Consider the following 19753-nt stretch of genomic DNA (forward strand, 5'->3'; position numbering starts at 1 on the left):
ATAATTCTGTGCAGTTATTCAGCAGCACTGCAATGAAATAGACATAGTGCAAGTGAATAGAAACATGATTTCTGTCTGCATACTGGTGCCTTCCCATTGCTAATAAAGATAATGCCACCTATTTGAAAACATCGACAGGCATATTTAAAACCCAAGATGAATTGAACACATTTACTGCATTAGAAGCAGTTGCTAAATTGTAAGTAACTAAGTCTTGTTGTATAACTGCATTGCACTCAAGGGAACAATTTAGGTTTTGAATTGTATATGTTGGTAAGTGAAAACTATGTAGGCATTGATTATTTTTTTCCCCTTGACCTAATCACTGTTTGCCTATGGCAATATCTGATATGTGTTCACCAAGAATTGTCTTGGGACCACAACGAGGCTTTTTTTTTAGCTTCATTAGTAATCATAGTTACATTAGGAATAGAAAGCAATGGAGTAATATACTTGAACTGTACTACACCAGTTTTTGTATTTATTATCAAGGTGGAAGGGAATTCTGTAGGGTGGGTGTCTGAATTTGAATAGACAGAGGAGGAGACCAGATTTAAATCTGTGTGCATGTTCAGCAATAATTTTACTTTTAAAAAATGGAAGACAAGTGCCTATTAAAATAATTTCTTTTTTTATGTGTTGTGTAAAAAAATCATGTCTTTGTTTCCCGTTATGAGTTTGTAGTTTAGTGATAAAAGTTTCTTGACAATACTAGAGAATATGAAAATGGTGCTTGGTAAAATAAAATATAGTAATATGGCTTTAATTGTCTGAATTAAACAAGCTGCCAAAAGTGATAGACATACATACTGAGAAGAATGTTTTATCTTCTCCCCTACCTTGGGAATCTGATGACAAAAATTAAAAATACCAACAGAGTTCTCTAAGGAAGATGTTCAACTTTTGACATACTGTTGATTCCTTCAAATGGTAGTTTTGTTTGTGTGCTAAAATACCTGGGCTTAATGCTTTGCTTGGGATTATGCAAAAAAATGTAAAAAATTGAACCTCTAAATTCTACCTAGAGGTAATGTAACTGGACACATGGGCACTCTGCTTGTTCAGTGAACTGTTAGCAATTTAAAAGGCCCCACATAAGAAATTGCATGTTTGCATGCATAGAAGGCCAAACTCTAACCTTTTTAAGTATAGACTTGCAGTTTGCATATTATTTGGAGAACTAGTTCCAGCACAAAACACTTTTTTCTCCATTGACTTGTCTAATATGTACCTTTTTCCCAGCTATGTAGCCGACAGTTGAGCAGTTTTTATTTTAGCTTAGAGCATTCGTTTTCCATTATCTTTTAATATAAGTGCTTAAATTGTGCTTTGTTTTTCAAAATACATGTGATGGAGTATTGCCTTTTCATCGGGAAGTGGAGTTAGATGCTGCAGGTGGAAGCATGTGCTGTTGTTGCAGTGATGGTAGCTCTCCACTTGTAAGATTCCTTAACTGGAAACAGGTGTGCAAAGAGATGTTCAAGCTTGGAAATAGGGTGGAACAATATGGCTTTGGAAAGGTAGTTACCGAGAAATAGGATGCTGCTTTTGATGTTTGTATCCACATGAGGGAGACAGTGTGACAGACTCATTTGCCTTATTTGATGGCAAAACTTGGAAACCTGAAGCATGATGTTGGAGATACCAGTGAATGGATCAGCTGTTTCCAATATTATCAGCTCCTATACAGATTTTATTTTTCCCTGTACAGCTGCAACTGAGATGGAGATATCTGAATGGTAAACAAACCATCCAACAAGACTTCAGAGCTTTTTCTGTAATGCAAACAAAACCTCAGTGTGGACATAGCTTTCTGTCTCTCTAATCTTTGGACTTCTGCCCTAGTATGTAAAATAATATCTTAGTCTTTAGAAAACACTGACTCTTAACTCACTGTTTTGTTGCTGAGCCTCTATGGAAATGCTACTGAACGAGGCCAACTGAGTCAATTAGCTATAAATGAAAGTTCCTTAGAACAACTGAATTCAGTATGGTAGATGTTTCTTTATTAGTCTGAAAAGAATAATTCATTTAGGGTCATATACTGCTAGGAAGTTCTGTAGTGATGAGAGGCTTTTCTCCAAAACCAACCACTTTTGTCAAGGGCAGCTCATAGAGGATCTGGAACTATGCCTGGAGATGCCTAACATGACCCATAGGTAGGACTAATTAGCAAAATATTTGGAAGATAGAACATTTTCCTGTGTTGTGTTTGACAGTATTGTCAAGACTCATTTAGCAGGCAGGATGCTCTTGAGCTTTAGAAATTCATGTGGACCAGTATATTTAAATAATTGACATCAGCATCCTGTGTTTAATTTCTTACTGGTGAGATTGTCCCCTTTTCAACCTTTTAGAGATGCAATTACAGTTAGCTGGTATGTTCATAAGGATCATTTTCATGGCTTAGCTAAAACCATGGCCAGTAAACTTTTTTTTTCCCTGCTATCATAGTGATGAAATGCCATATTTTGCTTATAAGACAAGCTCACATGAAATGGCTGACTGGGCTGGTAGAAGACAGACTAATATCTAAATTATTTCTGGTAACTAAGATGAACAGTATTTATTTTTGTTGTAAATGTGTAAGTTTTTGCTTCAACTTCTCAAGGTGAAGGAATATAAATATTTAAGCAACTTTATTCTTTCAGGGTTGACTTGGGATCTCTTGATTTGCTTAAGCATGAAACAGATAAACTACCTTTACCTGCTGTTTTACACAAATAGTTATGCTGCTCCCAAATAAAACTAAAATTTATATTGTTTGGATACAACTGAAAATGTTGTAACTTTGCTTGCTTGTTTTTAAGTTAGTTGGAAGTATACTGTAGGATAACTCTTTATTATGATTTTATCAGGTTTTAATTGTTCATTGGGAGTGTTCCAAAATAGTATCAAGCACATCTAGATGTGTGGTAGAGAAAGCATAAGCTGTGGTTTATCTCAGATAGGTGTTCTGGACATACTGATTTCTTGAGGTTATCATAGGCTCAATCCCTCTTTTTTAAAAAACTAATTTGCTTTGCATTTGCACATTTATTTGATATAACTCTAAGTGTGAATTCTTGAGATTTAATGTTGCTTTGTGCTTAGAATATTTAGTTGCTGTCTCTTCCTTGTCCTTAACTAATGACTTGTAATAAACCTATAGAACAATGGCAATATGAAACAACTCACTGGCACTAATCAAGCTGGAAGTAAGTTTGTACATTAGAAGAGGAGTTATGCTTTGGTGTGCTCATGCCCTAGAAGTAGCTGGTGAAATAATTTAAAAAAAAAAATTAATAATGCATGGGCCATCTTTTCAGGAGAAATGTTCCCTGTGAGTAATAAAAGCACCTTTATTTGGCAGCCAAGAGACTACTGAAAACTTTGGTCTTGTATTAGGTGATAATAAGAAGTTCCTTAAAATATAACTTCAGAGCTGGAGTTTCTTCAGTTCTGTGTTTTCACCTGCTTTCTCCTTTTCCCTTTTCTCTTCTGTCTTTTTTTCATTTGCTGGCCCAAACTTGTATGCAGCATTATTATAGCCTCACTTTATAAAACTGAAAATTTAAAAATGAAAATAATGATTGGTAATAAAAAGCCTGACAGACTAATTACAGTATTGCATTAATTATTTATTATCTTATTTCAGCTCTGTGCCTCTCACAGCTAGGGTTTTGGTGTTTTTTAATCCCTATTAAATACTGTGATTTTGAGAGAGAGAGAATGTACTGGGGAACAATATGTATATAATAAAGAAATAAAAATTGAGATAAGCAGTTGATTTCTAAAATGTTTCCTTACTCATTAGTAAGAGCTTGCAGGTAGTTCTGTTTAAATGTGATGCTTTGTGTTGAGTGTAAAACCTATGTAGCATATAATACAGTTCTAGAAATCTTCCATTTCTGGGTATCTCTATAGCATGTGCTGAAGAGCAGTCATTAATTGGGCATTGTGCAGCAAAGCATCAGTGATGGTTTTTATGTTCCAAGTTTTAATTCTTCTCCCAAAATTTGTGCAGTTTTGGCAATGATTAAGGTATAGGTTGATGTTGGTTCTGTAGCATAGCATCGAGACTGCAATTTAAAGTTATTTTAGAAAAATAGAATTCGTAAGGCATAGTGAAGCCAAAGTTGAATGGAAGTCCTATTAGTGGTGAATTACATGTAAATATTAATAAGGGAGGAGTTCATAGCAAGTCCTGAGTTTGGGAAAATGAGCACGATAATTTGCTGAAATAATGTCTGTCTTGAAGATATGTAGATGCAATAATTGTCAGGGTTTATTTGGACTTTTAAATCGTGCTGAAGGTGCCCGGGTTAGCTTTCAAGCAAGAAAGTGTTTGAAAGTTTTGTCAAGTATCATTGTAATGGGTGTATGGTAATGAAGGAAGTTGAGATGAAAGATGAATTGGACTGAATGACTGCTCAGTCATTTAGGCTCCGGTAGTTGCATGGTTTGGTTGTTAGATGTCTCAAATTACGCTGCTTTAGTTCCTGCACTTTGCTGGCTGTCTACACATCTAAAAAAAGTTCTGGGAATTACTTTGTGACAGTTTGCTTTGTTTTCCTTTTTCAGGATGCTTCATCTGCAGACATTCGGAAAGCATATCGAAAGCTTTCACTAATTTTGCACCCAGACAAGAATAAAGATGAAAATGCAGAAACACAGTTTAGGCAAGTAAGTACAGTGTGAGTCAGTAAAAGCTTTAAGGAAGTTATAATAAAAATTTTTTATGATGATTTTTTTTTTTAGTAAAAGCTATGGTACACCTCTGAAATAGTCGACTAAGTTTAACATTAAATTACCTTTTTTCCTGATGTAGCTAGATAAAAAACAAGTACACTTTTTTGGGATTAATTTGTTGAATAACTCAGATTTAGTATTTACCTATATATTTTAAAAAATTGAGAAGAATACCTCAAGTAACACTCTTAAATGTTTTGCATTCTATGCAAATAATCTGTGTATCTGATAATACTTTGCATATGAACATGTTACTTAGTGTTGCAGGGAAAAGTGGAAACTAGCTAAGGGCATTAGTTAGCACATGTAAAATAATACTACTAGTCAAACTATAAATTCAGTCCTAAAGTAAACTCTTTTGTGTGTTTTTTTTTTTCTTTTTTTGGTTTTGTTTTAGTTGGTGGCCATCTATGAGGTTTTGAAGGATGAAGAAAGGAGAAAGAGGTGAGTTAATTTACAAAGGTTCTTAAATAAAGTATTCAGACCAGTGATGTATTGAAATCCTGTTTGACTTACTTGAAACTCTTTGGATTACTTTTTGCATAATTTAAGTTTGTAATTACTATGTAGCTGCTTAATTAAGAACTGCATATATCTTAGAGGGGTAGCTGGTGTGTATTTTTGCATGGTATGTGGGTTATTTTCCTCTAAAACTAGTATTTGAAAGAACTTTAAAAGCTAAATGTTATTTGGAATATATTTTTAACACTGAATTATATCACTCTTTGAGTTGTGTCAGATACCATTGCTTCTTTTATTAAAGCTGTGGTTGTAAATGTGACTTACCCATTCAACTGTCATTTCTATCTCACTGTATCAATGAGAGGTTTGTTTCATGATATTTAGGGGTTATTTCCAGTGTATATGTATCATCTTCAGCATTGTTTCTTGTTGCTTAGTTAATTGCTTTTTCTTTCAGATGTATTTTCTGTAATATTATTACACTTTGATCTACATAGCATAAATTTTTTTTGATAATTGATAGTTGTCCTTGCTGCTTCTGGAGCAGATCCAGCAGTACCTTAAGGGAATAGGATCAAGAGCTGAAAACCTGTGGCTGATCTGCTTTCAGGAAGACTGTTCGGAACTTTTTTTATTTCTCTTTTGAGAGGCTGTCCATTTAAACTAATGATTATCTGGAAAACTGGGCCAGTGAAAGTTTTGCTTTTAAGTTGGAGTTTTGGTAAATCATCTTTCTGTTTACAGGTCTTTAGCAGGGCTTCGTGAGGCATTTCTTGAAGGGTTTTTTGGCTCTGTAGATGTCTTGGCAGGAGTCCAGGTTTTATAGTACAGATTATCTACTTTTTGATAATCCTCTCTTCAAGTGTCATGAAAATGTACTTGAAAATGTCATGAATTTTTTTTTAATTTCACCTCTCAGAAGTGCATTGTGAAGTTCTACTTAAGACAAGTTTATAAAGTTGTTGGGTAAGTGGTTTCAGATCACTCAAAAAGTGAGTTGTCTCCAAAATTTTTTTACCTTTTTGTTTATAGCATTGTTTACATACAATTTGTGGTATTGGAACTTCTAGGAATTTCTTCACAGCTGTGACAGCAGCTTTTTTCATGAGACTGTGGTGCAGTAGCTTGTAAAGATTAAAAAACTTTTTATGCATTCTGAATACAACTCACCTACCCAACTTGTTTGTGAGAATATTGCTGACTAGTGCAGCACAGTAGTTACAAATAAATTAAAGCAGCAGTAGATTGTTCTATCTTAGATTGATCTCACTGTCTAGAACTGGTTTTGTACATAGAAAACATTGTATTTTTCTTGCACAATGTGTGTGAGTGGTTGACAGTGCATATGTAGTTGGTTAAATAGTGTTTACCTTCAGAGAATCTTCTGGAAATAATATACAGAGTTTAGAAATAACATGTGGTCTTGTTAATTTGTGAAAAACCTTATTGATCAGATCTATTATCAGAGTATAATGATAAAACTCTAAGCTGAGCTTGTAAAAGGAGGGTGGTCTGTCCTGCACCCTTTAAGCCATTGCTGTTGTGAGTCTTTGAAAAAAGTCTTTAGTGTGCTTGGGGCTACTCCCTCTGATACTGTTTCTTCTGCAAGGTAACTCACAGGTTTCTTGCAATTGTACAGCAAAAATGAGTTAATTCTTTGTGTGTGTGTATAGGCAGCATTTAGAAAAGGCAGGTGTTGGCCAGCTATATATAATTATTTTTCTAAAACCTTTGTACTTTCATGTTTATCAGTGAATTTTTACTCCATCTGATGGCAGAAGCCTTTCTTAAAATATACTCCCTCTACTGAAAATTATAATAGAGGGTTTTATAATTAAAATGTGGCTTGCTTTTTTTGAGGAAGTTATATAATTGAATGTGAAATATGCTAGTATTGTTGGTAGTACTACAGATTATAGTAATATTACATTGTCAGTACTTTTCTCTTCCACAAATAATCAAAACATTCTGATACATGCAACAGTGTTTCCTGTATCAGTGGTTAAGATAAAATTAAATATACATGGAGCAGAAGTAGTACTTTGTTTTGTATACAGAATGCAGTGTGTAAACTTTCACAGAAAAGTTTCACTGTTATGGTGTGTAGAGGTAGGTGTATTTTCTGAATTACATTTTACTTGAGGGTATTTATTGCTAAATCAACTCGATGATGATACATTTTGTTAGCCTTTGATTCTTTTTAATTTATGAAAAAGTAGCTCGTTAAACACAATTCTATTAATTGTAATTAGGCAAAAATCTTAGATTTTAATTTCATTGTTTGTTACCATTTTAAGGAGCTTTTTTTACCTTCCAGGCCTGTCCTCTGTAACAATGTGAGCTTGATTAGAGGAAATGTTTGCAAAGGAATCAAGATATACTTGTTTAGACTAAGAAAGGTGTTTATCTTAGCTCTCATTCTAATTGAATGTCTGTATTCTTAGATAGAAATTGTACTGGCTGATGTTGCAGTGGATGTCTCTGACAGTTTGAGAGAAAAATGTCCCCAAAATGAGAAAATGCCTGTGCAGTCTCCCTGTAGTTCAGAACAGATCTCATTAATTTGATGATTATAGTATATAAAGTATATCACATTTGTGAAATTATTTGGAATATGAAATTCAGTGGCCCTTTTAAGGGGAAAAGTAAATTATAATAATATTAAAATAGATGATGCTGTAATTAGCTCTACAGTAAATTGATTTTTTTTTCTTGCAATATAATTGATTCTAAAAGAGCTGTAAAAACTCATCCAACTTTACAGAAGAATGACAGTTTAATGATCTTGGAATCGGTTACTTGCTAGGACAAGACTAACAGGTGTTGTATAGAATCCTAAATTTTAAAATAAAGGTTTGAACTAAGTTATAACAGAGGATTTTATCTTTTTGGGGGGTTTTCTTGTTTCTGTAACGATGCTTTGGGATTTTTTAGCTTGCTGACTTCCACATTTCAGAGACAACTGGCAGGCTTACCCGTTTCAGACATTTGCTGCATTCTGTGTGTGTGTTTGAGGAAAAAATACTGCAGATGTATTTTTCCCTTTCAGCTTGATTTTTTTCTTTTCCCTTTTTTTTTTTTTTTTCTAATGGAGGAAAAATTAATGTAGGTTACTAAAAGGAGGCTTTGTAATTAAATTTTGAATGTCTTTCTTGATCTACATGGATTAACTATCTGTCATAGTCAGTATAGATTTCTATAAAGAAATTCTTTAATGAGAAACTTGCTTTCAGTTAAACCACATCCTAAATTTGGAAATCAAGCCTTAAAAATTACGGGAAGCTTCTGAGTACCAGAAGGTTCATTTTCCAGTTGAAAACCTAAAAATCATTGATATCTTTATTTTTCAAATACTGAGCTTAATTACTATTGAAAGCAGTGATTTATCTTTTAACAGTATATTTTCTAAAAAGTGGGTTATAATAGAAGCTATCTTCCCTTAAAATGGCCAGTCCTGTGAGCCATAATGCTCATTGATAGTAAAATCAATAGAGCATTGATTCTGAGGCTTAATCCTTGGAGGCTGTTGTTCAGAACAGCGGACATAGTCTGGTAAATACAGAGTGCTGTTTAAAGTGTTTAATGCAAGAGACTCTGCTGTCTTTATTTTTTTCTTAACAGATAATTTATAGTAGAACATGGTTGCCAAATGTTAGTTTGCAGTCTTGCTTTACTTATTACTATATTGTTACCATTAGCATATATGGACCTTATTTAATCAGTTGCCACATTTTTAGTACATCAATTAACCGAGCCTTAGTGTATAAGAAAGGCAAATACTTAATAAAGTTATAGTAGTGTTAATTTATTTTTTTTTTATTCTAAATGTTTCTTTGAAGGTTTTAAAGAACAAGCATCCTTTGTGTAATCTTGTTATGAACCTAATTAATTTTTAAGTGTTTTTTTCCAAAATATTATTTTCTGAGTAATATGTGGCAAAAGCATGATTGTTTCGTAAATGCTAAAGCTTCTATTTAAATAGGAAGTTAAGTAGAAATTTTGAAATAACATACTAAGGAGTTTTTCTGAACAGAGTTTGTGTTAGAGCACCAGTAAGTAATTTATTCTGACTTACTTGAAACAAGTTGTTAATTCAGATTTTATAATAGTGGATATTTATCTTAGTGTTCTAACAATGCTCATGGAAGCTAGAATTTTGTAATACGAATTTTACCTCTGGTTGCATTCAGAACACTGCAGAATACTGAGGTGGTAAATCTTTTGCATAGAAATAAAGGTGCTTACTTGCTTTATCAGAACATGTTTTATCAGAAGTCAGCTCTTCGAGACGTACTGAGTTAAAGTGTATTTTTAAATTGAAAGCCATTTCCTTTTTTTCTATTTTTAAAAAATAAATTTGCTTGGGGAAATTTTTTTTTAGTACATCTCTGAGGTATCAATTTAATAACTATCAAAGTAGCTACTGCAGTTGTTGCATTTAAATTGATTTACATGTCAAGACTGGCAGTTTAGCAGCTGCGCTATTATTCTTGGATCGGTCAATTTACTTGAGAAAAACCTACTACTGAGTTCTACTGACCTGCATGACAATATAGGCCCTATTTCTATTCCTGTAATTAGGCCTGCGACTAACTCAGAATATTTTTAATTAAAATATTTTGGTCAATGTGTTGCACCAAATTAGGCCTTTCAGTGCAGATTTAATTCTGGGAACGGTGTGATTAGAATATTTAATGAGTTGTGTTCAATTTAAGATTAACAGGTTGTGCATCTTGAACATACAGGTTTTTGAGCTTACTGTAGAGATTTTTGTTTGAAAATTTACTCTTAACAAATAGAAAAAATCTGTTTTGCTTATCTGTGGTTTGTTTATTTTAAAATTGTTGGTAACAGACTGTAAATAAAAGACCCCAGACACACTGAGATATTTCAAGACACTGATGTGAAGAAAAACTGACGTAGTTGTAAAGAGGTTTCTGTACAGTCAGTAGTATTAGGAAAATTCAACCATTATAAAATAGATTGATTTTAGAGACAGCTTTTCAAACAAAAAATCAAAATTGTCTAGCGGTAGTGAACTTTGTTTTCTAACAATGAAATCAAGGCTTTAACTTAAATTCATATTTGACACAGAATGTTTGTTAAGTCTGGCAGCATTTTTACATGTTGATGTTTACATATTTGCCTAAAGGACAAAACGGAAGGAAATACACCTTTCTCTTCCCCCCAACACTTCTGCTTTTAATTTGTAAAAGAAAAAAAAAATGTTTATAGCCTTTGAGAATTTTGTTCTCTGCTACCTATTTAGAAGTTCATTGTTTGTTGTTTACTCCTATCATAGAGACTTGCCCACTGATTACTGAGCAGGTAGAACACATCTATATTTCTACAAGCCTGCTCTTTCAGACATGAACAAACTGGGAGAGGGTTGTTGTAGGAGCAGTCAACTTTTTTTTTTTTTCCATCAAAAGACTCGATACATTTCTCCAGCATTTAGTTCTAGATTCTATTTTGTTTCCAAATTCAAGCCTAGCAACTGACAGAACAAGGCATTACTCAAAAAATTAGATTACTGAATGATCTTTTGTGTGTGTATTTTTCAAGCGGTCTGTGGATTATAATTTGTTTTGTTCTAAAAATTGGATGGTTTTTCTTACTTAATTTTTAGCTCTCCATGAAAGCCTGTTATATTTGCTACTGTAGGTATGATGATATTCTGATCAATGGACTTCCAGATTGGCGACAGCCTGTATTCTACTACAGGCGGGTGAGAAAAATGAGCAATGCTGAGCTGGCATTACTCTTGTTCATTATACTCACAGTAGGTCATTATGCTGTGGTTTGGTCAATCTACCTGGAAAAACAGCTGGTAAGTATTGGTAATAAATCAAACTTGCTTCAATTATTAGTATTGAATTTCCTACTGAAGTTTTGCATATCATAGTGATCTCTACCACTTCCCCTGTTTTGAATTTGGATTTTTCATAATTTAAGATGATTATATATTAACTATTAACTGGTGATAATTATAGAATGAGATAATCAACATATCAGAATTAGTAAGATAAAATACTTTATTTTCTAGAATTGGTAATGAAATAGAAAGAGATGGTTTCTTGGTTTTTAACTGGAAAGAAGAGGGAGAATAAAAGCTTTTCTATCATCTTGTTGACACAAGATCATATGCTGCTGTAGTCAGGTCTATGGTTTTCCTAAATGTTTAAAATAATCAGTTTTATCCATTTAAAAGTCATACTTGCTTTGCCTTTGTTCCTAGCTAAGTGCTTTTCTTCGTTTGGGGATTTTGTTGGTTTTTTGGGGTTTTTTTGGGGGGGTGGGGGTGGGGGGAGGCTTGTTAGGCTTGTTTTCCTTTTGGGGGGAGTTCTGGGGTGGCTTTTTTTTGGTGTTTTTCGGGGGTTTTTTTTGAGGGGAGGTATTTGTTAGCAGGACAGGCATTGCTGAGCACCATAAGCCACATTATTTTGATAATTTTTTTTGTCATATAAAAATCTATTGCACTTAGACTAGAAAAAAACCTAAGCATAACTTGAAAAATATTCATACATTAGCATCTATTTACTTTTTTTTTATTTTCCACTGCATTATTGAAGTTGATGAATGAGAAAGGAGGCAAGTTGAATGCTTTCTCCTCTTAGAAAACTTTGATTGCTATGGAGATACACATGAGTGACAGAACTGGACTTCATGTGTGTTTAAAGACTGGATGCCATGGCAACAGTTATTGTTAGGATAGATCATTTTACTTAATCATGTAGGACCCCTAGATACATTTGCATAAATGCTACTCTGCTGCTTAGCCTTCACACAAGAGTCCCAGTAACATTTGTGGTTTACATGTTAATGATAACCTGTAACTGTAGTTCTTTCTACATCAAGGATGAACTGCTTAGCAGAAAAAAAAGGGAGAAGAAGAAAAAAACAGGCAGCAGGAGTACAGACGAAGCCAAACTTGCTGCTCTGGACAAAAATGAAAGGTGAGAAGGAACTGGCTTGTTTTCTGCATTTTAAAATATATTATCAGCTACTGGTTCAGTTCTGTAGTTTTCTCCTGGCATCTCTGGAGTATTTTGTGACAAAAGTAACTGTATTTGTACTAACAGCCATTGCTAATACAAAGTGTGCCAATGTAAATGTGTTTTCAGGTTTTGGTTTCTAAGTAAATACATGGTGTTTATTCAGCAGATGAACAATAAGGGAGAGATTAAGACAGTTAATGGTATCTGGTGCTATGTCTATAAATTGATTTTCAAAAATTTTACAACTTTCTCCATCTTTGAACACTTTTGCCATTGATAACAATTTATTTAAGATTTAGTTTATTACCATACCAAGCAAACAGTTCTTAAGGGGTTTCAATGTTTGTCTGATGCTTTTATCTGATTAACTTAAAAACAAGCGTGTTGGTAAAGGCTTCTAACACCATTGTTAAGAAACACATAGGGAAGTAGTAGTGACTTTCAGGACCAAAAGATACCACCATTTCTTCTATTGATTCATAGAAAGAAATAAAGGGTTTAAATAGTTCACACAGCAAGGGCATGAACTGGATCAATGCGGGATGGAGATCAGAGACCATTCTGCCTGTTGTCTTTCCTGATGACATCAGTGAGTAATGCTCCAGTGAACTGCAAATGACATTAATTTTTATGTATTGTTTTGTTTATGCTACAGTCTTCATATCTGGTTGTCAGCACTTGTGAACACTTGGTTGAGGCTTGAGGTTTTTTTCAGTTCAGGATATTTTTAAACTGAAACAATTATGTGGCTTATGTATTTATTTTCTGGAAGAAAAGCCCTTTTTAAGAGATTAAAACGTAGTGATAATAGAAGTTAGCTGTTAGATATTTTGAATTAAATATTCAACATGTATCTTTAAAAGTGTGTAACTATATAATACTAGAGGAGTTGACAGGTGCTAATCACCTCAGAGGATAGTCAGAAAGTTCTGACTTTGCAATTGTGTGGCAGTGATGAAAAACTTAAAATTGTATTTGATTGCAGAGTGCTGGACAAACCACAGTGGCACGACTTACTTCCATGCAAGCTGGGAATATGGTTCTGTCTCACTGTGAAAGCTTTACCTCAGCTGTTCCAGGTAATAGCAATGATTTTAAGTTTATATTTCTTTATTTTTCTTGTGTTATTATGCATAATCGGATGTGTAGCACTTGTTCTTACTCTCTCAAGCACATCCCATATATATAAAACACTCTTTGTAGGCAAATCTATTATCATAAGTTCATCAAAATATATTTTAAATATATATTAATCTAAATGTGCTAGGGAATCCAGCAGCAGTTTTCTGCTAGGCAAAACTATAAGAACAAATTATGGGAGAGGGATGATATTATGCGTGTGTATATAAAAATACATATATATATATATACACACACACACACACACACACACATACATACATCTACATCTAATTAGGCATAGCAATATCTTTTAAGCAGTCTTTTAATGAAAATACTTTTATTTCACATAGGCAAATGCTACATTTTCATAGCAAATATTACTATATTATTTAAATTTGGGGGAGCGATGAAATGTCTTTTTGTGATTGAGCGTTTGTTTTTGTTTTTTTCAATCCCTGGGTAATGATAGACATTCATGGCTGAAGTTACTGAGATAAAGTAGCAAAGGTATGATTGTAATTTATAAGCATAAATGTGGCAGCTGTACCCATAGCTGTCGTTTTTTAATCTAAACTGTAAAATCTACCTGATATTCATGCAGTGTAAGTATTGTCAGAGCAGTTATCAAATAACTTTTTTAATATCACATGCTCTTTTCATTACCCTTTAATGCACCCATTTGGTTTTAATTAGCTTTTCACTGCTAATGAGTGACTCGATCAGGGAATGGAAGGTGGACAGAAATATTTAGGTTTACAGAAATATTGAATGATAACTCTGAACACCTCATACCGTTTATGTTTCAATTTCTGTGTTTTACCTTAATTGCAAAATATTAAAAATATTACAGAATATAGTTAGATTACTGAAGAATTTATAACTAGGACATCTTCCTAAGATAGAGTTTTCTCATTTTTATGATTTTAAGAGAATCTGTTAAGAAGTCAGTGTAACAGATTCCATATTTTCTGTTAACAAAGCAGCTCCAGTGTCTGCCAGAATAGGCATTAAAAAATGAATACAACAAAAGTGATGGTTTATGTTCAGTAGATACCTAGCCAGTATCACTTGCTGTGGATTTAAAACCCATTAAATTAATGGTAGCAGGAAAAAAGCTATCCAATAAGTTCCAGAAAACCGGAAAACAGCAAGCAGGGATTTGGTGGCTGGAGAATCAAGCTGTAGCAGAATTCAGAGCTGGAAGGCTTTGGAGCAAGGAAAAAGGGTAGAGATGGGCTTCTAGAGTAAATTGTCCCATATGGAAGTTACACCACTGCTTAGCTCCAGGGTTTGTTTTCTTGTTGTTTAAGATGGCCTGCAGATGTTGTAAATTAAAATGCAATAAAATATAAGTGATCTTCAATATTAATAATACTTAGGACTTCAGGTTCCTGAAATTAGTTACTATAGCTTATTAATTAACAGGAAAAGCTAATATTTCTTTAATCATTGAAGAGAGTAAGAGGAACACTGACTTCATGTTGGAGGTGTTTTCTGAACTGACAATGCAAAAGATAAACCTTCCACATTGCAGGTAGCAGTGCAGAGAGACCTCTGGGCCCTTTTTGAGTTCTGTTGTGGTTTTAGCAAGTTCTGCCTTAGCTATGATTACCAACACATTGCAGAAAAAAATAGCTGGACTTACATTATTTTATCCTGGTATAGAGATCCTTTTTTTAATATAAGAACTTTTCAATAATACTCTAACATAGGCTTGAGATTTCAGAATATTTCAGGCTTTTAGTATAAGCAGAATCACTGGGGCATCTTATCTGGAAGATTCCTACAGATACAGGGTAGCATTATATATGCTAGTTGTGCATGCAAGTTACTTAAGTGCTACAGATTTTAGTTGTTTATTGAATTAATCTAAATTATTTCATGTGTCATTTAAGGGTCAAGAAGTTGTTTTCAAAGTTAGCTGCAATTTATCTGCAACTAATGCAATTTTAGATTTTAAACTTTTAAAATCGCATTAAAAATTAAAAAAAACCCAAAACCCTAAAACCCGTTTTGGGACAGAAAAGGGTAAAAGTTAGCAACATTTTTAACTAAATTTCTTCTACCACTGAGTTTTTCAAAGCTCTCTCAGTGAAATGCTAAACTGCTTCCTCAAGTTAAGGAAACAAAACCATCTACCTGAATATACAAGTTCTTCCTCAAGGAAATTTCATGGTAAACAAAACAAAACCCAAGGAAAAAAAAAAAAAACACCACACAAAAGCCACATGGAGAGGTCATTTTTAAACTTTGCCACTTCTTGTACTGATTCCTTATATCTACCATCCATTTCTCCCCTTATTAGTTAATGTGAATATTCTACTTAAAACAGCTGTCTGAGGATTCAGGTTGCTGAGCTTCTGCCCATGCCTGGGTCTCATTTATCCAATTGAGTGTCTGTCTTCTACTTCCCCTCCTCCTTCAAAATGTCAGATTTCAGAAGGAGGCACTTAAAATAATTAAGGTGGGCCTTTACTGAAGAAAAATGCTTTGTTTGCATGCCCTTGTGATGGCCTATGCCATTTTATCGTAGTCTGCATTTTATGTCAAGAAACTGGAAGAAAAATGAGTAAGAGGAGGATGAGAGAAACTGAAAAATGAGAGAGGAGGATAAGAGAAACCAAAAGATGATTGTTTTTTTTTTAAACTGTTGACAATTGTATTTTGAGAGAGACTGCATAGTTTTTTATATCCAAGCATTTAGTTTACTTAAATTTGGGATTGAAAACAGCATGTTTAAGCTTGTTTGAAGATAGAAAGGGAAAAAATATATACAGGGTATCATAAATCAAATTATCTGTGCTGTGAAAGAAACATTAAGTGGAGTGTAAATTACATTGGCTATTACCAGTTTAATTCTTATAATGTAAGCTCAAGAAAAAGATAGAAGAATGGAAATTGTTTCTAAGGTCATTTATAGTTTAGTGATTCATGGAATGACCTGGAAGAAGGCTATATATTTTTCTAAATAAATAAGAAGAAAAAATAAAGGAAACCAAATTCAATTAAAATGTTTATTGGAACTGAAAATTGTTCTTACAAAGAAATAAATACAGTGTGAAAGAGTTTAAGTTTAAAAGATTAATGTAATACAGAACAGATACCTGAGTTAAGTGTACTTTGTGGCAAAACCATCATAGGCAAATTGAAGTTTATTCCCAGAACAGCTGACTAGAGTTTTTTCTTCGGATGTGCAGACATACAACTTAGTCATCTTTCTTAAAAATATTGTTAATTATTCTTCACAAAATATTTACCTCAGAAAACTGAAGAGTTAGTATTCCTGTCAACTACTGTTTCTCCACCTTGATGTGGTGGAGCTTAGCAATGAATGTCTTTATTTTTATACCATCTTCATTAATGCCAGTCAGCACCAGGATTAATTTTTTTCATTAGTTAAATTACGAGCCTGCTGTTGTCCTGAGTGTAATGAAGCAGAAAGCATTTTTCTTTTGTTTCAGACAGAAATGGATTCTTGTTAGGAAAACAGTTTCCTTTTATCTTCTATCTCTAACAGCGTAGGTGTAGCACATACACCCCAGCACTGAGCTGGTGGAAGAACTGGTGGCTTGCCTATAATAAGAGGGAAGGCAGATGAGGCTCAATGTGTAGTTGCACTGGGTATAACCTAGTGAAATTATTAACACAGCTTTCAATTACAATTAAAACTTCTGCTTATAAAGACCTTTGTGTAGCATGAAGTGAATTAAAACAAAAAGGCCAGTAATTTATTTTTATGTAGACTACCAGATGGTAATTACTGTAGCTGATTTAGTAGCCTGGAATAGATTCAAACTGGTGACCCAGAGGTGTTTAATTTCTTGGCATTTTTTTCCTCAAGTTTTCTTTTAATTCGTGATTACGTTTCAACACCTGTTTAGAGATGGTTCGGTTTTCATCTTAAATGGATTGGCAATGTGTTGTTAAACTCAAGAGGCTTTGCCAGCAGGGCATCTCCTTTGGCAAAAATAGCTTTTAAGCAAGATGTGATCAGGTCAGCAAATATTTGCATAGGTTATTTTTGTCTTTGTGTATGACTATATATAAAATCATAATGCAAGATGAAAATAAAATTTTATTTAACATATACCTTAAAAGTATATTTTTTCAAAGGCATTTATTCTAGTCAGTAAGGTTAAGTATCACTTTAATTCATAGCTTTATAGGGTTTTGATGTGTTCCAACTTACTGTACAGCATCAATGTTGCTCTTAAGTTGTGGGGAGCCAGTAATTGCAGGATGTGTGGCACGAGTGATTGCCCATTTGCTCTGTTTCTTGCTATTTCACAGCTGTTGGAAGAACCAAAGTAGGGATGAAGCTCTTGACCCTGAGGTCAATTAGAAGCTTAGAAGCAAGTCAGAGGAAAGCGGATGGTAAAACAAGTATTCTGGGTGCATGCAAGTGAGCAAAAATAATTTGCATTCAACAGGGTACTGTGAGGCTCTGGAGACAAAATGTGCTTTCCTGCATAGTAAAAGTTGTAGGTAAATGTAAGATACTAAAGAAATTTACCTTTGGTTGTCTGTTTCTCTGTGGCAGCCAGTTTTGCTTTCCTTCAAATCACTCACTGTATGTCTGCAACTCCCAGCATTCATGATAGAGGAGCATAGCTCCAAGAGTAGCTTCTGTGTACAAGGCCATCCTGGCTCTCAATTAATTGTACTTTTCTGTTGTGATATGAGGCTTCAGAGCATGCGAATGGGTCCCAGGGAGACCTGGCAATATGGGCCTCAGTTTCCCCTTCTGGCTGCCTTCATTTCAGCACTGTGGATATGGAATATCCAGCAGGTACTGCAGCATCACAGCCTGCTCCTGGGCAGCAGTGCATTGGAGGCTTGGGAAGGATGCTTCTACTGCCCACAGGCTACACACAGCTGAAGAGCTTGGCCACACTGGGTATTATTCCAAGGTCAAAGCATGATTTTCTGATTATAAAGAAGGAAGTAAAGCAATTCCTACTTATTTGCTAGTTTGCCTTTGAGCTAACATGTAAAAATGACAAATATAAATCATAATCTTTAGCTTTTTTTTACATTATTTCTTACTGGAACGTGTTGGTAATGACTAGTTTACAAACCCATTAGAAGAGTGTTTTTGCTGTGGTATAATGGCTGGCATTTTTATTGTGTAGAAATAGCAAACTGAAGGTCAGATGTTTCAGTTATTTTAATTTGACACTTTTCTCTGGTTTTTGTACTAGTTCAAGAAAACTATACTCAGAAAAAATTAGTTCAAGAGTTTAATACAAGTATTTTTCTTTAGATTATAGGTTGATTTAATAAGAACCAATGCAAAGAAAGTTATTTCTGTATACCCATTTGAGGAATGCTTGTGGGAAAGTTTAACTTGAGTAAATTGAGTGAATGCACATGGTCCACTTACACAGAGAAGTAAGACGTGAAGCTGATCAAAATCTTACAGTATCAAAATCTGTAAGGCAAATTACACCAAGCAGTTTCCAATGTTTGCCTTACTTTTTCTCATCTCTTGTCCTTCTGAGGCAGTCGAGAAAGCCAGGAAGATTAATTGGAGGAAAAAACAAAAACAACTTGCAAAGCAAACAAACCAACAAGACTTCATCACCTCCCCAAAAGTCAAGGAGAGGCTGAAGTGGCTGTCATACTCAGAACTGAAGCTTGTAGTGCCAGAGTCAGTACAGTTTAAATAAATACTCTTAACTCTTGGTTTAAAAACAAATGCTAAACAAGCCAAAGCAAAATAAAAAGCAAAAAAACCCATGAAAAACTCCTAACCAAATCTCCCAACCCAAAACCCTCAAAGAGCCAAAGAAACCCCTTAAGTCCAGTATCAAGATTTTCTGTATTCCTGCATAACTAAAATGTAGCTTTGTCTTGGCAGTCTCAAGCTTATTGGTATTAGATGATATTGATATAAAGAGGAACTGAAAATGCTAGAATTTTTAGTTATTTTTGGTTCTTAAGTGTAGTTAAAATAGTGAAAATTTGTTAATGAAGCATTTGTCTTTTTTTTTTTTTTCACAAAGCTTAATTTTTGTTAAATATGACAGTATCCTATTTATATTTTTATCATTAATAACTGGAAATTCCTACACATACGACTTGAAATATAATTTAGAAATACTAAAAGAAGAATTTTATATTTTTAATACATGCTTTTTTCATTCAGTTCCTTTTGGGAAAGTGTTTATTTGTAATCAGAACATAATAAGCCAGCATATATTATCCATCTTCATTATTCTTTTTGCTTAACTGCGTGCATGTTACTGACTTTTGATGGTAAAGAAAAGTAATGTATTGCATTCTCAAACTCCTTGAAATGAGAACGAAGTATTTCTCATTAGGTAAGCTCGAACTTTTAGTTAGAACAGTTCCAAGCTTTGTGTTTGTCTCTTTCTTCTGTCTTTTTCTACCCCAAGAAGGGGAAAAATGTTGCTTTTCTTACGTCTTTTTCCTATTGA

The 19753-nt window shown here is 33.8% G+C and overlaps 1 protein-coding gene across 1 annotated transcript in view; it reads left to right on the top strand.

Annotated features, from left to right (window-relative positions):
- The window catches only part of DNAJC1 (DnaJ heat shock protein family (Hsp40) member C1), a 106259-nt gene that overhangs the window by 36285 nt on the left and 50221 nt on the right, over positions 1 to 19753 (top strand). The window contains exons 2-6 of the mRNA XM_071735077.1: positions 4564 to 4665; positions 5129 to 5175; positions 10858 to 11023; positions 12052 to 12149; positions 13177 to 13270. Coding sequence (XP_071591178.1) covers positions 4564 to 4665; positions 5129 to 5175; positions 10858 to 11023; positions 12052 to 12149; positions 13177 to 13270 — 507 coding nt within the window. The remainder of the gene's footprint in view (positions 1 to 4563; positions 4666 to 5128; positions 5176 to 10857; positions 11024 to 12051; positions 12150 to 13176; positions 13271 to 19753) is intronic.

This window comes from Heliangelus exortis, chromosome 2 (genome assembly GCF_036169615.1).
Source record: "Heliangelus exortis chromosome 2, bHelExo1.hap1, whole genome shotgun sequence".
NCBI classification, from domain to species: domain Eukaryota; kingdom Metazoa; phylum Chordata; class Aves; order Apodiformes; family Trochilidae; genus Heliangelus; species Heliangelus exortis.